Genomic DNA, 20904 nt, shown 5'->3' with positions numbered 1-20904 from the left:
AGAGCCTGTCACTCTAGAATTGGACTTTATAGCCACTCCAGGCGCTGCTCCACACACCACTGACCACCTCCAGGCGCTTACCCATTGTCTCCCGAGATAAGGAGATAAAGAACATATCTACCTCCACTTTGATGTAAAGAGCCAATTTTAAATGACTCCAACCGTCAATTTATGTATCCCTGCGGCAGCAATAGTTTTAACTTGTGCATTTTGCAGTGGATGTGAAAGTTTGGATGTGAATAATAAAAGTGACATTTAAGACACATTTTCCAAATGTTTGCTTCCATTGGAAAGCCTCACCCACTGGGAACACATACCGGGAAACTGCAGACGTATATTCCACAACTTCATATCTACTTAAATGAAGGGACAGAAAATCATGAGGAACCCACCCGTGATTTCCCAATATGCACTGATGCTAGATCACAAATTAATGGATCTATTGAATTCAGTTTGAACCCACAACCTAAGCGTTGATTGTCTAGCACCATAAAGGTCTATGCAGTGTCTGCTGAGTCTGGGCAGACCTTAAGAGCTGGATCAGTTCTTGTCTGGGGCAGAGTTCACATCTTGTAAAAGATAAGTGATTTACCAGTTAACATAAGGGGATCTCACCTCCTAAAAAGACTGGAGGATTGCTCCGGTGGGCCTCCAGCACAAAATCCAGCTCATCAAGTCCCATTACCCGATGCTTGTTGACCGACATTGGCTCCAGGTTAAGCAATGCCTCATCTCCTTGATTTCAAATTCCTCATTGGCCTTGACCCTCCCTATATCTGTAATCTCCTCCTGTCCCACAGCCCTCTGAGATAACTACGCTGTTTAATTCTGGCTTCTTGCCATTCCCGATTTGAATTGCTCCACCATTGGTGGCCATGTCTTCTGCTGCCTGGGCCCTAAGCTCTGGAATTCCATCCCTAAGTCTCTCCGCCTCTTTATTTCTCTTTCCTCCTTTAAGACGCTCCTTAAAACCTACCTCTTTGACCAAGCTTTTGGCCATCTGCCCTAATATTGCCTTATGTGGCTTGGAGTCAAAATTTGCTTTATAATGGTCCTGTGAAGCGCCTTGGGCATTTTATTATGTTAAAGGCGCTATATAAACACAAGTTGTTTGATGTACATATATGTATACTTGTGTGTTATGTATTTGTCTGCATATAAGTGTATTACATATTTGTACAAATAGGAATATCTATGCACAGGCATATTAGCATCTGTAGATGTAGACAAATGTTTTCGTGTATAAATTTGTATACCAGAGTATAAGTGTATGTAAGTGTATTCAAGTGTATTATGTGCTTACTGAAAGCATATAGGGATACATACCTATTGGGGGTATTGCTGGATGTTTGTATATATAGGGGTACATTGTGTGTGAATGGAAGTCTTTTACCCTATTGCTAATTTTTGCTTTAAGTTATTGCAAACACTTACCTTACTGCCCAAGTTGTTCAGTCCTTGAGGCAAATTATTCATTTTACTCTCTGCGCCTTGATCACTTGTTTTTCCACGACCCTGCACATAGAGCAAATGATTGAGTTTTTAGAAATAAATGCGACAGAAACATTCTTTATTTAGATCCACAAAGTTTAATTGATTTAATTCTACTCATTTACTCTTTGATGAATCTTGTACCCATCAGAGGGGTTACCAAGTTCGGGCTTTCTCCCAACATTTGAATTTGTGCCATTAACACAGTTAGTTTCATTAAATAGACAAGACTCCGCCAGAAATCTGAATCTTTATTTACGTTGTAAGTTCCACAAGATCAGCGGTTTCCCCTTGATTACAGTACAATGCGCCATGTTCTCCTGTCCTGTCCAAAAGGTGATATGTACCACCTTGTCACCAATGCATCAATAGATTTATTCACAAGAAGAAGTAAGCCATAATACATTAAAACAATAAAAATTGAATTTGTCAGTAAAGAGTTAAAATAGAAAAGCAAAATACTGCAGATGCTGGAAATCTGAAATAAGCAAAGAAACTGCTGGAAATACTCAGCAGGTCTGGCAGCTTCCATGGAGCGAGAAATAGAGTTAACGTTTCAGGTTGATGAACTTACATCAGAACTGGAAAGAGTTAAAGAGTTAAAGCAAGTATACAGACAGGCAATGACAGAGGGGAGGAAAAGAACAAAAGGGAAGGTCTCTGATAGGGTGGAAGACAGGAGAGATTAAATGACAAAACAGATGATGGTGCAAGGAGAAAGGGGCTGTTCTGATGAAAGGTCACAAAGACCTAAAACGTTAACTCTGTTTCTCTCCCCACATATGCTGCCTGACCTGCTGAGTATTTCCAGCTTTTTCAGATTTCCAGCATCCGCAGTAATTTGCTTTTGGAAAGGGGCTATTTATGGGACAAGTAAAGAAACAACAGTAGGGTCTAGAGGAGGTGTTGCTATGACCAAGGTTGGGGGAATGCACTGTCTTCCTCCATTTCCACTACTCCACAGATCACAACATATATTGTTCCGAGGATTTCCTTTTTTTTTATATTAAAACGGGATTCTATATTTTTAAAAACTGAAAAGGACATTGAGACATCTGGAGATAGCTGAACTTTATGGATGCTTTTGGAAGGAAGGCAAATTCAACGAGAGGTTCCTGGTTTTGACCAGTAAACAAATACTGGAAACCAGGTAATGTCAAGGAAACCAGCAGGGGGTTTGACCTCAGAGCTATCCTTTGTGTGACAAGGGAGAATTTATGACTTGGCATGTGACTTGTTTCTGGAAGGTTTTGATTTCATTTCTGAACTGTTTAAAAGCCAGTGGGTTTGGACTAAAGCAGACAATTGGAATTTGATTTGGACCTGCCAGGAGATCAAAAGAAGAACCAGACAAGTATTACCTCTCTGTACAGAATCTTTGCTCGTGAAAAGAAAAAGCTTGTATGAAGTGGTACTGTTGTCTCCTGCATTTTTGAAGAAACCCTATATTTGCAGAAACTGTGCATCTTTCAAAAGGACTTCTGCAGCGAATGTGAGAACTGACACCTGTTGCTACACCCCTGATGGAAGACCTTTGTGAAGACTTCTACAGTTGAATTGTGCCTTGTAGATGTTGGACAGGCTTTGAGGAGTCAGGAAGTGGGTTAATGGCTGCAGAATTCCCAGCTTCTGACTTGCTCTTGTAGCCACAGTATTTATGTGGCTGCTCTAGTTCAGTTTCTGGTCAATGATACCCCCAGGATGTTGATAGTGGGGGAATTCAGTGATGGTAATGCTGTTGAATGACAAGGGGAGATGGTTAGATTCTCTCTTATTGGGGGTCATCATTGCCTGGCACTTGTGTGGCAGGAATGTTACATGCCACTTATCAGCCCAAGCCTGAAAGTTGTCCAGTTCTTGCTGCATATGGACACGGATTTCTTCAGTGTCTGAGGAGTTGTGAATGGTGCTGAACGTTGTGCAACCATCAGCAAACATCCCCACTTCTGACCTTATGATGGACACAAGGTCATTGATGAAGCAGCTGAAGATGGTTGGGCCTAGGACACTACCCTGAGGAACTCCTGCAGTGACGTCCTGGGGCTGAGATGATTGACCTCCAACACCTACAGCCATCTTCCTTTGTGCTAGGTATGACTCCAACGAGTGGAGAGTTTTCCCCCAATCCCATTGACTTCAGTATTGTTAGGGCTCCTTGATGCCATACTCGGTCAAATGCTGTCTTGATATCCAGGGCAGTCACTCTCACCTCACCTCGAGTTCAGCTCTTTTGTCCATGTTTGGGCCAAGGCTTTAATGAGGTCAGGAGCCGAGTGACCCTGGTGGAACTGAAACTGAGCATCAGTGAGCAGGTTGTCGCTGTTTAAGTGGTGCTTAATAGCACAGTTGGTGACACCTTCCATCACTTTGCCGATGATTGGGAATAGACTGATGGGGCGGTAATTGGCCAGATTGGATTTGTCCTACCTTTCGAGTACAGGAAATACCTGGGCAATTTTTCACATTGTTAGATGCCAGTGTTGTAGCTCTACTGGAAACACTTGGCTAGGGGCACGGTTAGTTCTGGAGCACGTCTTCAGTACTACAGCTGGGATGTTTTCAGGACCCATAGCCTTTGCTGTATCCAGTGCCTTCAGCCATTTCTTGATATCACATATGTGAATCGAATTGGCTGAAGACTGGCATCTGTGATGCTGGGGACATCAGGAGGAGGCCGAGATGGATCATCGGCTTGGCACTTCTGGCTGAAGATGGTCGCAAATGCTTCAGCCTTTCTTTTGCACTGGTTTGCTGGGCTCCTCCATCAGTGAGGATGGGGATATTTGTGGAAACTCCTCCTGCGTTTAATTGTTTAATTGTCCACCACCATCACGAATGGATGTGGGGCAGAACTGCAGAGCTTAGATCTGATCCATTGGTTGTGGGATTGCTTAGCTCTTTCTAGCGCATGCTGCTTCTGCTGTTTGGCATGCAAGTAGTCCTGCGTTGTAGCTTCACCAGGTTGACACCTCATTTTTAGGTTTGCCTGCTGCTGCTCCTGGCATGCTCTCCTGCACTCTTCATTGAACCAGGGTTGATTCCTTGGCTTGATGGTAATGGTAGAGTGAAGGATATGTCGGGTCATGAGGTTACAGGTTGTGGTTGAATACAATTCTGCTGCTGATAATGGTCCACAGCGCCTCATGGATGCCCAGTTTTGGACTGCCAGATCTGTTCTGAATCTATCCCATTCAGCACGGTGGTAGTGCTACACAACACGATGGAGGATATCCTCAGTGTGAAGATGGGACTTCATTTTTACAAGGATTGTGCGGTGGTCACTCCTACCAATTACTGTCATGGACAGATGCATCTGCAACAGGTAGATTGGTGAGGACAAGGTCTAATAGGTTTATCCCTCTCGTTGGTTCCTTTACCACCTGCCGCAGGCCCAGTCTGGCAGATATGTCCTTCTGGACTCGGCCTGCTTGATCAGTAGTGCTGCTGCCTCACCACCCTCAGTGCTTCTTCCAAGTGATGTTCAACATGGAGGAGTACTGATTCATCAGCTGAGGGAGGGCGGTAGGTGGTAATCAGCAGGAGGTTTCCTTGCCGATGATTGACCTGATGCCATGAGACTTCATGGGGTTCGGAATCAATGTTGAAGCCTCCCAGGGAAACTCCCTCCTGACTGTACACCACTGTGCAGCCCCTTTCAAAGACTCAGCTGTACGAGGTATTGGCAATCAAGATAACAAACAGACATTAATGATTGAATGATTGCGAGATGCAAGGGACAACTTTCTGCATGAGAGCGGCAGAAAAACAGCATCTGTTTTTCCAGAGTTTCATGGCTTTTCTACCGAAATGACTGGTGAGCCGGAGATCCTCCATCCCACCCCATAGAAATTTACTCGCTTCCTGACTTCTCATCCACACACTTTGATGATTCAGCCTCTGAAGTTAAAGATGTAGATTTTCACTGGCGGCATTGGCAGCCTTCCTGCTTTTCCTTTTTCCTTTTCATTGGTCTTTTACTCAATGGCATCTTTTGAGTTTCGCAAATGCTAATTTTCTTTTTGAATGTAGTTTGCCTACAATGCCCAGTAAATAGACAAGAAACAAAAATCGAAGAACCATGTTGCCTGCTGATTTAGTTAAGGCAATAAATTTTGCAAATCTGTGGCTCAGCTGGGAGCAGCCTTCTTTCTGAGTCAGAGGTCATAGATTCAAGTCCCACTCCATGGCTTTGATCACAGAATTTAGGCTGACAACCCAGTGCAGTACTGAGGGAGTGCTGCACGATCAGAGATGCAGTTTTTCGGATGAGATGTTAAATGGAGACACCATCTGCCCTCTCAGGTGGAAGTAAAAGATCTCAAGGCACTATTTCAATGAAGAGAAGGGGAGTTCTCCCCAGTGTCCTGGCCAATATTTATCCCTTATTTAACATTACAAAAGCACGTTATCTTGTTATTTTCTTATTGCTGTTTGTGGGATCTTGCTGTGTGCAAACGGGCTGCCGCAGGAGCACAATCAGACAAAATTTGACACCGAGCCACATAAGGAGATATTAGGACAGGTGACAGGAACATAAGAACAGGAGTAGGTCATTTAGACGCTCGAGCCTGTTCTGTCATCAATGAGATCATGGCTGATCTATGACCTAACTCTCTCTACCTGCCTTTGCCCCATATTCCTTAAAACCTCTGGTTAACAAAAATCTATCAATCTCAAATTAAAAATTAACAATTGGCCTAGCATCAATTGCTGCTTGTAGGAACAACATCCAAACTTCTACCAGGCTTTGTGTGAGAAAAGTGTTTCCTAATTTCACCCCTGAAAAGTCTGGTGCTAATGTTTTGACTGTGCCCCCTAGTCCTAGACTCCCCAACCAGTGGACATAGGTTCTCTCTATCTACCCTATCTGTTCCCCTTAATATCTTGAAAACATTGATCAAATCTCCCCTTAACCTTATAAATTCCAGGGAGTACAACCCTAGTATGTTTAATATCTCCTTGTGGCTGAATCCTTGGAGTCCAGTTATCATTCTAGTGAATCTACACTGTCCTCCCTCCAAGGCTAATATATCCATCCTAAGGTCTGGTGCCCAGAACTACTCACAGTAACTCCAGGTGTGGTCTAACCAGTGCTTTGTATAGCTGAAGCATGACTCTACCCCCTTGTATTCTAGTCCTCCAGATATAAAACCAGCATTTCATTAGTTTTTTTTATCATTTTCTGCACCTATTCATGACATTTTTAATGACATATGTACCTGCACCATTATTTCTAGCTTTTCGTCATTTATAAAAGTACCCTGTTCTATTCCTTTTAGAGTGGATGACTTCACATTTGCCTACACAGAAATCCATTTGCCAGTTTTGCCCATTCACTTGAACAGTAATATCTCTTTACAATTTTATGTTTCCACCTACACTGCTGACAATGCCGCCTATCTTTGTGTCTTCGGCAAATTTGGACTTGTGGCTTTTTATCCCATCATCTAAGTTGTTACTGAATACAGTGAATAGTTGAGGCCCCAATGCAGAACCTTGTAGAACACTACTAGTCACATCCTGCCCTTTATCCCTACTCTCTGGGCTGGATTTTCACATCGGGGCAGGAAACAGGAGTCAGAAATGTTTCTAGGTCCCAAACAACCATCCCCTGGGGAGAAACAGTCACTGACCTGGAATTTTTATGGGGAAGTCCCCTTAATTGGCAAGGAGACAGGTTCCTGTCCAGTTAAGGGTGCTGGGTGGACTCTTGAAGCTGAAGGGCCAATCAGAGGCCTTCCAACTTGAGGGGGTTAGCAGCCTGGAGTAGAGAGTAACTGAGTGGGTGCTTCAACATGGAGGCGCCCTCTCACCAACTTTTTTAGCAATTTAAATAAAATCAGAAAAAGCAGCCAGGCCACCATTGGGGGAGTGGCGGGGGGGTTGGGGTATTTCTTTACAGGATGGCCTTTGGCTTCATTCACACCCAGGTAGGCAGGACGGACCTTTAGTTAAACTGTCCCCAATCACATCGGGCAATTGGAGGCTGACTGGAAAATCCCAGTCAGCCTCCTTTAACCATGATTAACAAGGCTCTTAATGAGCCTAATTGGCTACCGGCTTCATGGGGGCAGGTACCCTGCCGGCCCTGAACCCACCTCTGTAAAAATGGCCGGCACTGGGAACAGGGTTGGAAAATTGGCATGCTGGCCGGTGCCGGTATTTTTGGGCCCCGTCCACCTCCATTCCCAATCCCGGCAGGGTCTGAAAATTCAGCCCCTCTGTCTCCGTCTGCTCAGCCAATTTCCTAATCAAGCCAATAATTTACCTTCAATTCCATGGGCTTCAGCTTTAGCTAACAGTCTCTTATGAGGCACTTTATCAAATGCCTTCTGGAAGTCTACATAAATAACATTAATAGGCATGCCCCTGTCCACTACTTTAGTCACCTCTTCAAAAAATTCAATTAGATTCGTCATGCATGACCACTCCTTTACAAATCCATGCTGGCTGTCTCTGATCTGCTGAAAATTTTCAAGGTGTTCAGTCACCCTATCCTTAATTATAGACTCGAGCAATTTCCTGACAACAGATGTTAGGTTAACTGGTCTATAATTCCCTGGTTTTGCTCTCTCACCTTTATTAAATAGCAGATGGTCAAAAGGTAGGTTTTAAGGAGCATCTTAAAGGAGGAAAAGAGGCAGAGAGGTTTAGGGAGGGAATTCATTAGCTTGGGGCCTTGACGTCTAAAGGCATGGCGGCCAATGGTGGGGCAAAGGAAATCAGCAATGCACAAAAGGCCAAGATTGGAGGAATACAGAGTTATTGGAGGGAACTTTCTGTTATTTTTAATGCTATGTGGAAAATCAATCAAAATCAGGGACAAGTGTCACGTGGCGTCAAAGTGTCTTCACAAAAGATGGTGAGAATATAGGCCTGATGAGTCATTTCAGGCCTCTCTTATACATCTATGGACAATTAATTATAAAAGAACAGTGCAGGGGCCAGGGAACAAGTCATCCAGCCTGTCCTTAGGTTAGTGAATGGAATGTTCAGTCTGTTGATTGAGTTCTTCTATTCAGTCTAGAGCACCAGAGCATTGTATGAACTAATGTTAGTTGTAACTCACAGCCAATAAACTCTGCTAGAAACCCACAGCATCTCTTGAATTGCTTTACTTAACAACACTCCCATGGACCTACTTTTCCCATCTATGCTTTTAAAATATATCCTTGAGTTGGATATATTCTTCCACGGACCAATTTAATAATGGGTAAACTGCTACTTAGGCTCCAGGGTATATGTCTAACAGATGAAATACAGTCCATTCAAGGGAAACTTGAATTTCAAAGATTTAATGTTCTGAGACATTCACTCCCAGCAGCAATATCAGTCACAGAGAGACCCTCACCTTCAAAAAAGCCAACATTAACCCTGGAGCAGACAATTTAGACAATATAATTCAATGTACAGATACAGATGAAGAAGCAGAGCACACATGACTGTTTCACTTGCGAAACATTCAGTTCCGCATATAATTAATTATTTAGCTCACTAATACTTTGAAAGACAAAAATTAAGTTATTATTGGGACAATAGTAAGTGCCACTGAAACCATTAGCATTTATATGTAGCCAATTTAGATAAATTCTATATTATCAAATTTCCTCCTATAGTGATGTTTTATGTCTAAAATCATTTGTTGCAATTTATGATTCCCAAGGCATCAATATTTAAATCCCAACATAGGAATGTACAAGACCAGAGGAACCATTACAGTCTGCATTACAGGTTCCAAAATTTGAAAAATATTATGCACTGTGATATCTATCACACCCCTCAATTATTTTTCTACTGACTATCTATCCAGGTCCTTCCTAAATCTGCCAATATTAGAATTGCTATTTTAGTCTGTCCTTAATTTTCAATAATTTAGAGTCAGATTCACTGCCATATTATAGAGGCTGTGTCTGTGTATTAAAATCTCAACAACCCCACTTACTAAATCATTCATAAAACACTACCAGCAATTCCAGCCTCATATTATCAATGAATGGAAAACCTAGCTCCTATTGTTTTGCTAAAGTTCAGGTGAAAGGAGTCTTGAAGATATGGATTTGAAGAAAATAATTTTGCAAATACAATGTAAGAGAAAATTAGCTGAACTCACTACATAGGGCTTAGCATAACATCATTGCATCCCTTTTCTTATGACTTATCTATAAGTGTTGTCAACGGGCATATCTGGGATATTGGTTGGGGAGTCAGTGATGAAGAGTCAGTAATTTAAGATTATTACTAAGAGTTTCTCTGCTCTGTGAGTTGATGGAGTATGAAATGTTTTACCACAGGGTGTGATTGAGGCAGCAACCATTGCATCTTTTAAAAGAAAATTGGATAAATAATGTGCCTTGTGCAATAGCACTGGGATGTCGCTAGAGATCGTGGTAAATACTCTGACTGCATTTACTTACTACATTTCTTCTCTCTATTGCACAGTATATTAAAAATTTTGCAATCTCAAACAAATCTTGACTTTATTTCAAATGGATTGTACTGCAGAAAGGGGTTCATATGTAAGGATATATGGGTTTTACATCTTGTTCGTTCCCCATCCCATTCCTTTAATCAATCATGGGATGCGAGCATCAGTGGCAAGTCCAGCATTTATTGTCCAACCCTAATTGCCCTAAAGGTGGTGGTGGTGAGCTGCCTTCTTGAGCCACTGTGATCCTTGTGTTGTAGGTACACCCTCTTTGCTGTAAGGAAGGGAATTCCAGAATTTTGACCCAGCAACAGGGAACGAATGATGATATAGTTCCAAGTCAGGATGGTATGTGACCTGGAGGGGAACTTGCAGGTGGTGGTGATCCCATGCACCTGCTGCCCTTGTTCTTCTAGCCAGTAGAGGTGGCGGGTTTGGAAGGCGCTGTCAAAGGACCCTTGGCACGTTGCTGCAGTGCATCTTGGAAATGGTAAACACTGCAGCCACAGTGCGTGCTGGTGAAGGAAGTGAATGTTTAAGGTGGTGGATGCGGTGCCAATCAAGAGGGCTGCTTTGTCTTGGATGGTGTCGAGCTTCCTGAGTGTTGTTGGAGCTGCACTCATCCAGATAAGTAGAGAGTATTCCATCACACTCCTGGTATGTAGATGGTGGACATCTAGTCAGGGAGTCAGGAGATGAGCCACAGAATACCCAGCCTTTGACCTGCTCTTCTAGCCACAGTATTTATATGGCTGATCCAGTTAAGTTTCTGGTCAATGGTAACTCCAGAATGTTGATGGTTGGGAATTCAGCAATGATATTGCCGTTGAATGTCGAGGGGTGGTGGTTAGATTCTCTCTTGTTGTAAATGGTCATTGCCTGGCACTTGCGTGGTGCAAATGTTACTTGCCACTTAACAGCACAAGCCTAAATGTTGTCCAGGTCTTGCTGAATGTGGACACAGACTGCTTCATTATCTGAGGAGTCGCGAATGGAACTGAACACTGTGCAATCATCAGTGAACATCCCCACTTCTGATCTTATGATGGAGGAAGGTCACTGATATGAAACTGAAAATGTTGGGCCTAGGACACTACCCTGAGGAAGTCCTGCAGCGATGTCCTGGGATTGAAATGATTGGCCTCCAACAATCACAACCATCTTCCTTCGTGCTAGGTATAACCCCAGACAGTAAAGAGTTTTGCCCTCAATTCCATTGACTTCAATTCTACCAGGGCCTCCTTGATGCCACACTCAGTCAAATGTTGCCTTGATGTCAAGGGCAGTCACTCTTACCTCGCCCGATTGTTCAAAACTGTATACTTATGTTCAACCTTTCTCTGGTTCATGAAAATCCAAGATTGAATAATTAAGAAATAGATTCATTAACGTTTAAAACAACTTCACCAACTGCAGCAATTTATGCCTCCTACTGTCTTACTCATTCTATCTTGCAGACTGCCTGACTAGTGTGCTCCAAATCTGGCCAGTTGCTTAAATTGTGACATTAGTATCTCATGTAATGGTGTTAAAAGAATATCTCTAAATTCTCAAACTCAATCATAACATCACAGGATGAAAACAACCTCTATTCAGACAAAGTTCTGAGTAAATGGAGAACTGACCTTTGTTCTGACAGCAATGATTTCTATCAGTGACTTTGCCACAAGCCACAGCACTTTCTTCTTAAAAGAGGCTTTTTTGTGTCCCCAACCACAAAAATGTGTCTCATTTTACATTAGAAGCCCCCGGCTTTATAGTTAAATCAAATCACTAACTGTGAAAATTATTCAGACTAAGCACAATCACACGTGGAAATTAATGCAAATCTCGGCCAAAGCAACGAGAAGGTGCAATCAGGTAGGAATTACAGTTCTATTTAATATTCAGGGCTTTGTTTTACATTCAACAAAATAATATCAATATGACTTTATGGACGTCAAAATCTCCTCTGAAATCACCAACCAGAAACAAACTCACGTCACAACACCAGAAGTAAAATGCATTGCTTTCCAATAATACATCACTGGCAAAAATTTTGTTCTGTGTGCATCAAAGAAAATTGAATTTGCATTGCATTATCTAACCCAAATGCCACATCAAAAAAATCCACTGATTCCACCACATAGACACCACCAGTAGAATTTCATCAAATCTAGTTGTCAGAACAATAAGATGCAGAACCTTTGAAGGATGGTTGTTTTTTTAATTATATGTTTTTAAATCAGTCAACCTCAATGGACTCATTATACTCAAAGGGCTGTATTGTTTTTATTTAAAAAATCATTTTGCTTAATACACATAGTCCCTTGGGTTTGCATCTCGGTGCGAAAATGGCCTCAGGTTTTTCTTCAGTCTGCAATGAGAGGCCATTTCTTTCTTGTCACCGCACCCCACCGCCCCCACCCCCCACCCCCCCACCGACTGCAGGTTAGACATGGATACAAATTGCCTAATTACTATTTATCCAGCAGCACAGAACAGTCCAGTGTTAACGATTGGGGGTTTAATTGCTGTTAACTTATTAATATGAGTCTTTCTGTGATCATCAGTGATGTGACTCTCACTTTCTGCCAGGCTGCCAGACAGTATACATTGCAAATGTCCCTAGTATTAAGAATTTATGAATTACCAGGTGGCGTTAGCTATATGTTTCACATTCCTTTACAAAAGGTCTTCAGTAATAGGGAGTTACGCTCTTCCTTACCATAATCTCCTTAAGTTTACATCAGCATAACTTGACTCTGACATGTTGACGTATGATTTAACAAGATCAATTATCTTTGGGGTCTGTTGGGATAGGTGTGAGGGAATGTCTTTTGGTAGAAAGAATAAGGAGGCCACATGGTCCTTGGAAAATTACTGTCTACATGGGATGGAGTATTGATACACAAATCCCTAGAAGTAGTGACGCAGGTTAATAAGGCCATAAAAAAAAGTAGATGAAGCACTGGGGTTCATTTCTGGAGGGATAGAACCAAAAAGCAACAAAGTTATTTTAAACTTGCATCGATCCTTGGAGTACTGTGAACAGTCTGGTCTCCATATTATAAAGAGGATATAGAGGCACTCGCGAGGATGAAAGAAGATTTACTAGAATCATACCAGAAATGAGAGGTTATACCTAGCAGGAAGATTGAACAGGCTGGGGCTCTTTTCTCTAGAAAAGAGAAGGTTCAAGGGTGACCCGATGGAGGTCTTCAAGATTATGAAAGGGTTTAATAGTGTAGACATAGAGAAAATGTTTCCACTTGCAGGCTGGACCAGAACTAAGAGCCATAAATATAAGACAGTAACTAATAAATCCAATAGGGAATTCAGGAAAAACATCTTTACCCAGGGAGTAATTGAGGTGAATCGCATAGATGCATTTAAGGGGAAATTAGGTAAACACTGAAAGGAGAAAGGAATAGAAGGATATGTTGATGGGGTTAGATGAACAACAGTGGGAGGATAGGGAGCATAAACACCGGCATTAACCTGTTGGTCCCCTGTTTCTCTGCTGTAAATACTTTGTAACTTTTTAAGGAGCAGCTTTGACTAATGGGATATGGAAACTGCATATAGAGAGAGAATCCACCTTAACTGGGGCACCCATTCGTGCCAGTCAGGTCACAGCAAAGCAAGCAACACTGATTGTTATATAGTATTTCATAGAGTGTAAAGCACAGAAACAGGCCATTCACCCAACTAGTCCATGCCATTGTTTATGCCCCACACAAGCCCCCTCCCACCCTACTTTATCTAACTCTATTAGCATTTCCTTCTATTCCTTTCTCCCTCATGCGTTTATCTAACTTCCCCTTAAATGCATCTATGCTTGTCACCTCAACTACTTGTTGTGGTAGAAAAGTCCACTGTCTAATCCCTCTCTGGGTAAAGCAGAGTCTGGTGAACTGAGCCATCAGAACCAACTGGGTCTGAATCTGTTTTTCTGGTCCAGAATGTAGTCAGCATCAGTCTGAAGTTTTTACACTGCAGCGCCAGTTTCAGCAAAGTGCCACTTATACAATTCTCCCTCCCTCACATTTCAATTCATTATCGTTCTCCAACAGGGGCTGCTGAATTTGCCAGCAATTTATAAGAGAAGGGTGGGTCTCCGATGCCACTGGGAAGTTCACACTTCCACTGGGATCTATATGTTTGCATTCAACTGCCACTTTTAACCCTAAAAGCATCTATGCTCACTTTACAAGAGAACCTGTCATTGCCAACCAGGGCCTGGAGCCTTGCCTATGAATGAAGTCAACATCAATGAGGGCTAGAATTGTCCATAAAGACACCAAAGCACATCTGTGTACATAGCTCTCAGGCAGAAGTTTCTCTTTCCTTTCTACTTTAGATTTCTGCATTTGTAATCACCATATTAACATATGCCGTTTTCCGAAAGCTTTATTCCAGCCACACTTAACAATCAACATAAACATTTTGCCTTGCAAAAAATACACATTAGCACAAGTTAAACATTGTGCTCCACTACTGGAACTTTAAAAAAGATATCACCTAAAGCCCCGTAGAATTGATACTTTTACTGCTTGATACACAGAGTAAACACTGAATTTGAAATCAGAGTCAATCTATTTAGGTGTATTTGGATAAATCCAAATGTCAGCCCAATTCAAGTGAGTTAGATTTGTCCCTTTAAGTAAGGTTTCCAGTCAGCTGACGTTAGTTGGGTGTAATGCACAGGCAGTAAAGTTACTTATATTTTTAAGAAGTTGTTAAATATTATTTTCTGTTATTATTGAAAATACATTTTCTTTTCCACAGATTTTTACTCATTCCTTAGATGTGGGAATTGCTGACATATTTATTGTCCTTCCTTAATTTGATAAAGAGGGCAGGTTTTCTCCATTAGAGAACATAATTCAACCAGCTTGGTTTTGAACAACAATCCAAAAGCTTCATGGTTGTTCAAACTACCATGTTGGGAATTGAACTCCTGTTCTCTAGGCTACCAGTCCAGTAACATAAACACTACATCACCATCCAACTACACATCTGCTGCTCATGCCCTAGTTATCCATTTTCCTTGACCCCTAAGGACTGTTTAACTTTCTGTGGGTGGAAACCTTGAATTCGAACTTGATTTTGGACCATTCTAATTGTAATGCAAGATGACTTAACTGAACATTCATACTTGGAACAATTTAGGAAATGAAAGTGAACATAAGACTGCTTCTTTCATTTCTTCACTGGCCTGATGAGTAAAAGGCACTGTGCAGTGCAGCATTGAGCCATGGAGATCAGAAGGACTCAGGATTCATTCCCTGTATGTGCTACACTAGCTGATCTCAGCCAGAGTAGTGGTAGGGCCACCACAATTGGACAATTGGACTCACTGGGACCGAGTCAGGAAAACCCAACATAGCTCCCTCTTCCAGTTACTAATCAGTGACCCTTGTGCAGATTTGTAGCTTGCACATAATTGGAGCTTGCTATGAAGTTGCTCCACAGCCCCATATTTTGCCAGCCAAGGTTGCAAACTGGCCGATTTTTAATTAGCTCATCCAGGCTTTCTGATTTCTGATTAGCGGTTTAGAGTAACTATTTTTTCTTAATTCACCTTGAATGCAGCATGCAATTAAAAAAAAAATGCTGCTTAAAAGTGTTCAACTGGTGATGGGCAACAGTTTCAAAAACCTGCCTGTGGATGGTGAAAAAAAACGGAAGCCCCCATTTGACAGCTGAGCCTGAATGACTAGATTCTCACTCGAGCCCCTTCCTGAGGGTGTGGGAGAAAGTTCGAAAAGTAACATTTCCCTTGACGTAGCTGCATAATATTTTACCTGTCTGTAGCCATATGAGAAAGGCTGCCAGTTTAAGGCTGAATCTTAACTGCCAAAAATGGGTGGGTTGGAGGTCGTGTCAGAGATTAAAATGCAAATAATCTGAAACAGGAACGCAACCTGCCTCGAAGCCACCACTTACGGTTTTAAGGTAGGCAATATGAGGGGCAGGTGACCAATTGCTTGCAAGAAGTGGTGCTCACATAATTAGTAAATATATTATATCATTTAAATATAATACATCATATAAATATAATGAGGCCACCTGCCTTCATTTTAATAGTCGTACTATTTGGAACTCAGCTCAGCTGGGTTCCCAGGCCTCAGGGAACTCATCAGGTAAATGGAGGCAAGGAGGGACGAATCTATGAGGTAAGCGCCTTTAAAGCCCTGCTTTCCTCCAGGCTCAACAAGCTCTCCAGTAATGCCCAACCCCACCCATCCCCCACTACTGCAAACTGTCTGCTCACCTCCCCCTCAAGGGGTGGGATAGCACATCCACATACTGACAGGAGACTGGTAGATTCTAGTGTGCTTTTGGTGCTGTACTGACTCATACCAATCAAAAAAGCTCCAGGTTCACTTTTCAATATGTGATGAGGTACCTGTTTCAGCAAACTGGGATCAGAAAGGGGGAAAAAAGAAGGAAAAAAATTAAGTACTGCTCCTGATAATAGAAACAGGGTAGTGTGGAGGTGGGGTGAAAAAGGCATCATGCTTGACTGTGATGCCCCCATGGTTAAATAGCCCACTGACACTCAGTACCTCATCTCACAGGTGAAGATTAACCTTTCGTGCAATGTATCTGATAACCAATAGCAGCCTTGGAACCAGCAGAGAAGGACAGAAAAGAAAGAACAACGTGGCTGGAAGAAAGGTGAACAGTTTCCCCTACAGTGACCTCCCAATCTCTGTTGTCTGTTCTGCGGAGTTGCTGTTTGTCTCAAAGACTCTTACCCTTAACAAAGCAGTAATAGCAGGATGCTGGGCATATCCTTGTCACCAAAATATGCTTATCAATGGCACATTCAAGCTCTGTGTGAACAGAGGCCTGTGCTTTACCTGCCCTCCCTCCATAATGGGGTTCAGGAGCAATGCACAAGCAAGGAGAAAAATTGCTTATGAGGGAGGGAGAATGAACAGAGGGCATCTTTTAAAGAGGGCATTTTTTAAAAAAAGGACATTTGAAAAATAGGGTATTTAAGAAGTCGCATTTTAAAATAGGGCATTTAAAATGGCATTTAAATAAGGCGTTTAAATGACATTTGAAAGAGGGCATTTAAAAAAGAGCGGTTGATAAAAGGGGGACTTAAAAATGGGCATTTAAAAATGTGCATTTGGATCAGATCTGAATCAAAATGTTTGCAGCGTGCAACTCAGAAATTGGTTGATTTTCATTAGGTGTAAGAAAATATCAAGCATTGTACAGAGACACTGTAAAATGCATTGCTCAAGATGGTGTTAATGTGCAGAGGATGAGAACATGCTGTAGTCTCCAGGCTTATTAGACAATAGATTAAGAATGAAAGCACGGAAAGCAGAACAAGAACACAAATGGGAAAATGGGCAGAATTATGCAGCACAGCTAATGTCTGCATCACAAATTCTATTTAATGGGGACAAATGGAAAATGATCTAGCACACTGACTGAATTCCACATACAGGCCAAGTGTGTGTATGTTTGTGTGTCTCTGCTATTGAGTGTCACATCAATTTTTTTTTTAAAAAGGAAAGCAAAATGGAAGAGACACAAGGAGGAAAAAAATGTGATTACTGCAAAATTTTTAAATATTAACAGCAGAAAGGCACATGCTCCCTCTTCATCCATCATTTTGTGAACCCTTTGCATTCGACAAGATCTTAATGAAAAATAACATTATGCAGACAATGTTTCCTGTTAGGAAGGAGTAGGGGGTGGGGGCAGGATCCCAATTTTTGCTTAGGTTGCAAGTCAAATAATACGGATAATAACTGTTGACAGCCTTATCATTTAAGTGGGAAATTGGCCAGGAATGTAGAACCATAGCAGGTCTTCATAGAAAACAATCCGAGCAAAACATTTGTTGATGTTAACAAAGAAAAGGTAAAAATCAAAAGGCAGACACCAACCAGCAGAGCAGCTAACAGCCCCAGTCAGCCACTGCTTATTACTATGCAGCTAAGGCTGCATGTTTGGTACACCCTAGAGGACAGTACAATTTGAAATTCCTACCTGACTCCCCTCATGGGAGCACGGGATGGATTCCGACATCCCCTGTCCTAGTTTTCAGCACCATGTGACCCTGTTCCCGTTCCTCTGAGCCTTCAAGATGAACATCTCCCCACCAAGCCTTAAAGTCCGTCTACCAGCTCAAAAGCACATTCGTTCAGACACCACGCCAGCCTTCCAACAATAAAAACAACACACTGGTCCTCTCAAGAATGAAAATGGCTGTCTTCCCCTGTAGAGCCGGGAGGATGTTAAGAACACACGCACCAGCTAAACACAGGATCGTGAGACTGGGTGGGAATTTCCACTGAGACCCCTTTCACTTGCTTCAGCCCTCAGCTTTCACACAATTCTGGCACAACGCTCAATATGACAGCTGAAGAAGAGAGAGAGAGAGAGAGAGAGAGACCAACCACTGCCTGACTGCTCCAACCCTGATGTCATCTCCAAAACCCAATCACAAAGCAAGCAGTTAATCTTTTCACAACTACCTTTTCTTTTTACCCTAGCAACACAGGGTAAAAAGCAAGGATCTGTAAAATGTAGTGACTTAAAAGGTAATTTTCTTCAACATCTTAATTTCCGTTTTGCATATTTAGGGTACAAATGTAGTGTTCCTTTTAGTACTAACGACCCTTTGCTGCTTTAAAACATATGTATATTTTCCATCATAGAATGGCACAAGTCTTTTTATTCTGTTTTGTAAAATATTCAGTGTTTGAAATTTGCATTGAGGGGAACCAGAGCTATTTATTCTCTTGTGAGTACAGAGGGAATGCAAAATGTTCTTAGAACAAAACATTAGATTCAGAAACAGTGCTGAAGTCTTCCAGATGTTGGACATTTCACTGTGTCTTTATTTTCTTTGGGAAACGAGAATTTCTTTGCAAGACTGAAAGACTGATTTCTATTGTGTCACGCCTGTGAAAAATTATTTTTGCTGCTGATTTGTACAGTAGTTTCCTAATGAAGGAGGACCAGAGAGAACAGACAAAATGTTCCATCACTAGTAATAAATAATTTAAGTTATTTCATTCTGTGCATTTCTCCCCATCAATTTTGGGGTAATGGGCCAGAGGGGACAGTCATCCCACATTACAATGACCGAGTGGCCATTCTTCCTGCAAAAAAAGTCTTGATAGTCAGTGGTAGCAGACGATTGGAAGACAGAAGGCATCACAGCCCCCAAGGACGATCGTTTTCTCATCCACTAATTTTCCAGGATCAGTTTATGGCAAGAAGCCTGGATGATTTTTCTTCTCCCATACCCATGGGGAAAGAGGCCATTGGTGCATTGGAACATAGGATTGCACAGGGCCAGAGATGAGCATTATGGTCCATCTGGCCAAATCCCAATGGCTCATGAAATATCAGAATTTCTTGACCTTTGCCCTGGGACATGCCTGATTCTCTCGACGCAAACATCAGGAGAAAGGCACCCACACTCCACTCCACCTCACCACTGGAGCTATAACATTTGTAACAGCTCACCTCAAAAACCCCTCCACCATGGGGTTCATGTTCACCTCTAGATCAAAACAGCAATAGAGATAGTGTGAGAAGCAGGGAGTCAAACTGAGGTGGAACATAGGAACAGTAGGCCATTTGGCCCCTCAAGTCTGTTCCGCCATTTGATGGGATTACGTCGATTATATATGTACACAGAACAGAAACTGGCCATTTGGCCCAACTAATCTGTGCTGGTGTTTATACTCCACACAAGTCTCCTCCCATTCCATTTGCCTCATCATAGCCTTTTAGCATGTCTTTTTATTCTTTTTTTTCTTGTGTTTGTCTGATTTCCTTTTGAAAGCATCTAAGCTACTTACCTCAACCACTTCCTGTGGTAGCGAGATCCACATTCTAACCAGAGATCATGGCTGATCTTTGACCTAATTCCATCTACTCATCTTTGCCCTATATCCCTTGATACCAGTGTTTAACAAAAATATTTCAACCTCATATTTAAAATTAATAATTGACCTACAACTGCCATTTGCGGAAGAGAGTTCCAAGCTTCTACTACCCTTTGCGTGTAAAACTGTTTCCTAACTTCAAGCCTGAAAGGCATGGCTCTGACTTTTAGGCTATATCCCTTAGTCCTAGACTCCCCAACAAGTGGAGACAGTTTCTCTCTATCTACACTATCAGTTCCCCTTAATATCTTGAAAACTTCAATCATGGGTCAGATTGAGATACAGAGACCCCACGGCGAGTTTGGAGGCAGGGAGAGCATTTAATTGGGCAGGATGGTGGCAGGTAGGGACGCCGCCACCTTCCCAGCTCCACCACAATTAAGTCCGTGGCGGGAAGGCCCATGGATGCTCTTCCCACTGCACAGCCAATTGAGGTCCTTAATGCCCAACTAGGGGCCTCATCCCACCACTGCCAGCATTAGCCCAGTAGCGGGCAGGCCTGTCACCACACCAAGAGCACAACAAGCAAACCTGTGCGGGTTGCTTGCCGTCACCCAAGGGTGGTAGTCCCTCGTTTAAAGGCACTTGGGAAGGGGGGGGGCCAGCTGAGAGCCAGCCCCCTGTCCTTGCTGCCGAACACCCTACACTCTCCTCCTCCAAGACCCCCACGCCACAAACCGCTCCCCCCCACCCCACTATGACTCAACTGTGGCCTGGGTCACTCGATGATCCGAGGCCTTGAGTGGATGCCTTACTGGCAGCAGCCACCACCTCTGTGGGACTTCATTCACTGGGAACAGCTCACTGCTGCCCAGTTAAGTGCCTGACTAGCACGTAATGCAGCGGGCCTTCCCGAAAAGAGGTGACGCGGGGCTCTCGCTGGATCTTCAGACAGTGACCAAGACCCCAGTTGCTTAAATAAAATACCACCCAGGGTGTGGCGGGGTGGGGGGGGGGGGTCTGTTTTTTTTTTAATATTCATTGTGAGGATATCACTGGCAAGGCCAGCATTTATTGCCCATCCCTGATTGCCCTTGGGAAGGTGGTGGTGAGCCACCTTCTTGAATACAACTG

At 42.6% G+C, this 20904-nt stretch overlaps 1 protein-coding gene across 2 annotated transcripts in view; it reads right to left on the bottom strand.

Annotated features, from left to right (window-relative positions):
• The window catches only part of apc2 (APC regulator of WNT signaling pathway 2), a 193718-nt gene that overhangs the window by 35593 nt on the left and 137221 nt on the right, over positions 1–20904 (bottom strand). For both annotated transcript variants that reach the window (XM_068016183.1, XM_068016184.1), the window contains one exon: positions 1435–1515. In XM_068016183.1, the coding sequence (XP_067872284.1) occupies positions 1435–1515 (81 nt within the window). The remainder of the gene's footprint in view (positions 1–1434; positions 1516–20904) is intronic.

The sequence above is a fragment of the Heterodontus francisci genome, chromosome 36 (genome assembly GCF_036365525.1).
Source record: "Heterodontus francisci isolate sHetFra1 chromosome 36, sHetFra1.hap1, whole genome shotgun sequence".
NCBI classification, from domain to species: Eukaryota; Metazoa; Chordata; class Chondrichthyes; order Heterodontiformes; family Heterodontidae; genus Heterodontus; species Heterodontus francisci.
Note: the sequence above shows the minus strand (reverse complement) of the source record. Positions and strands in the feature narration are given on the sequence as shown.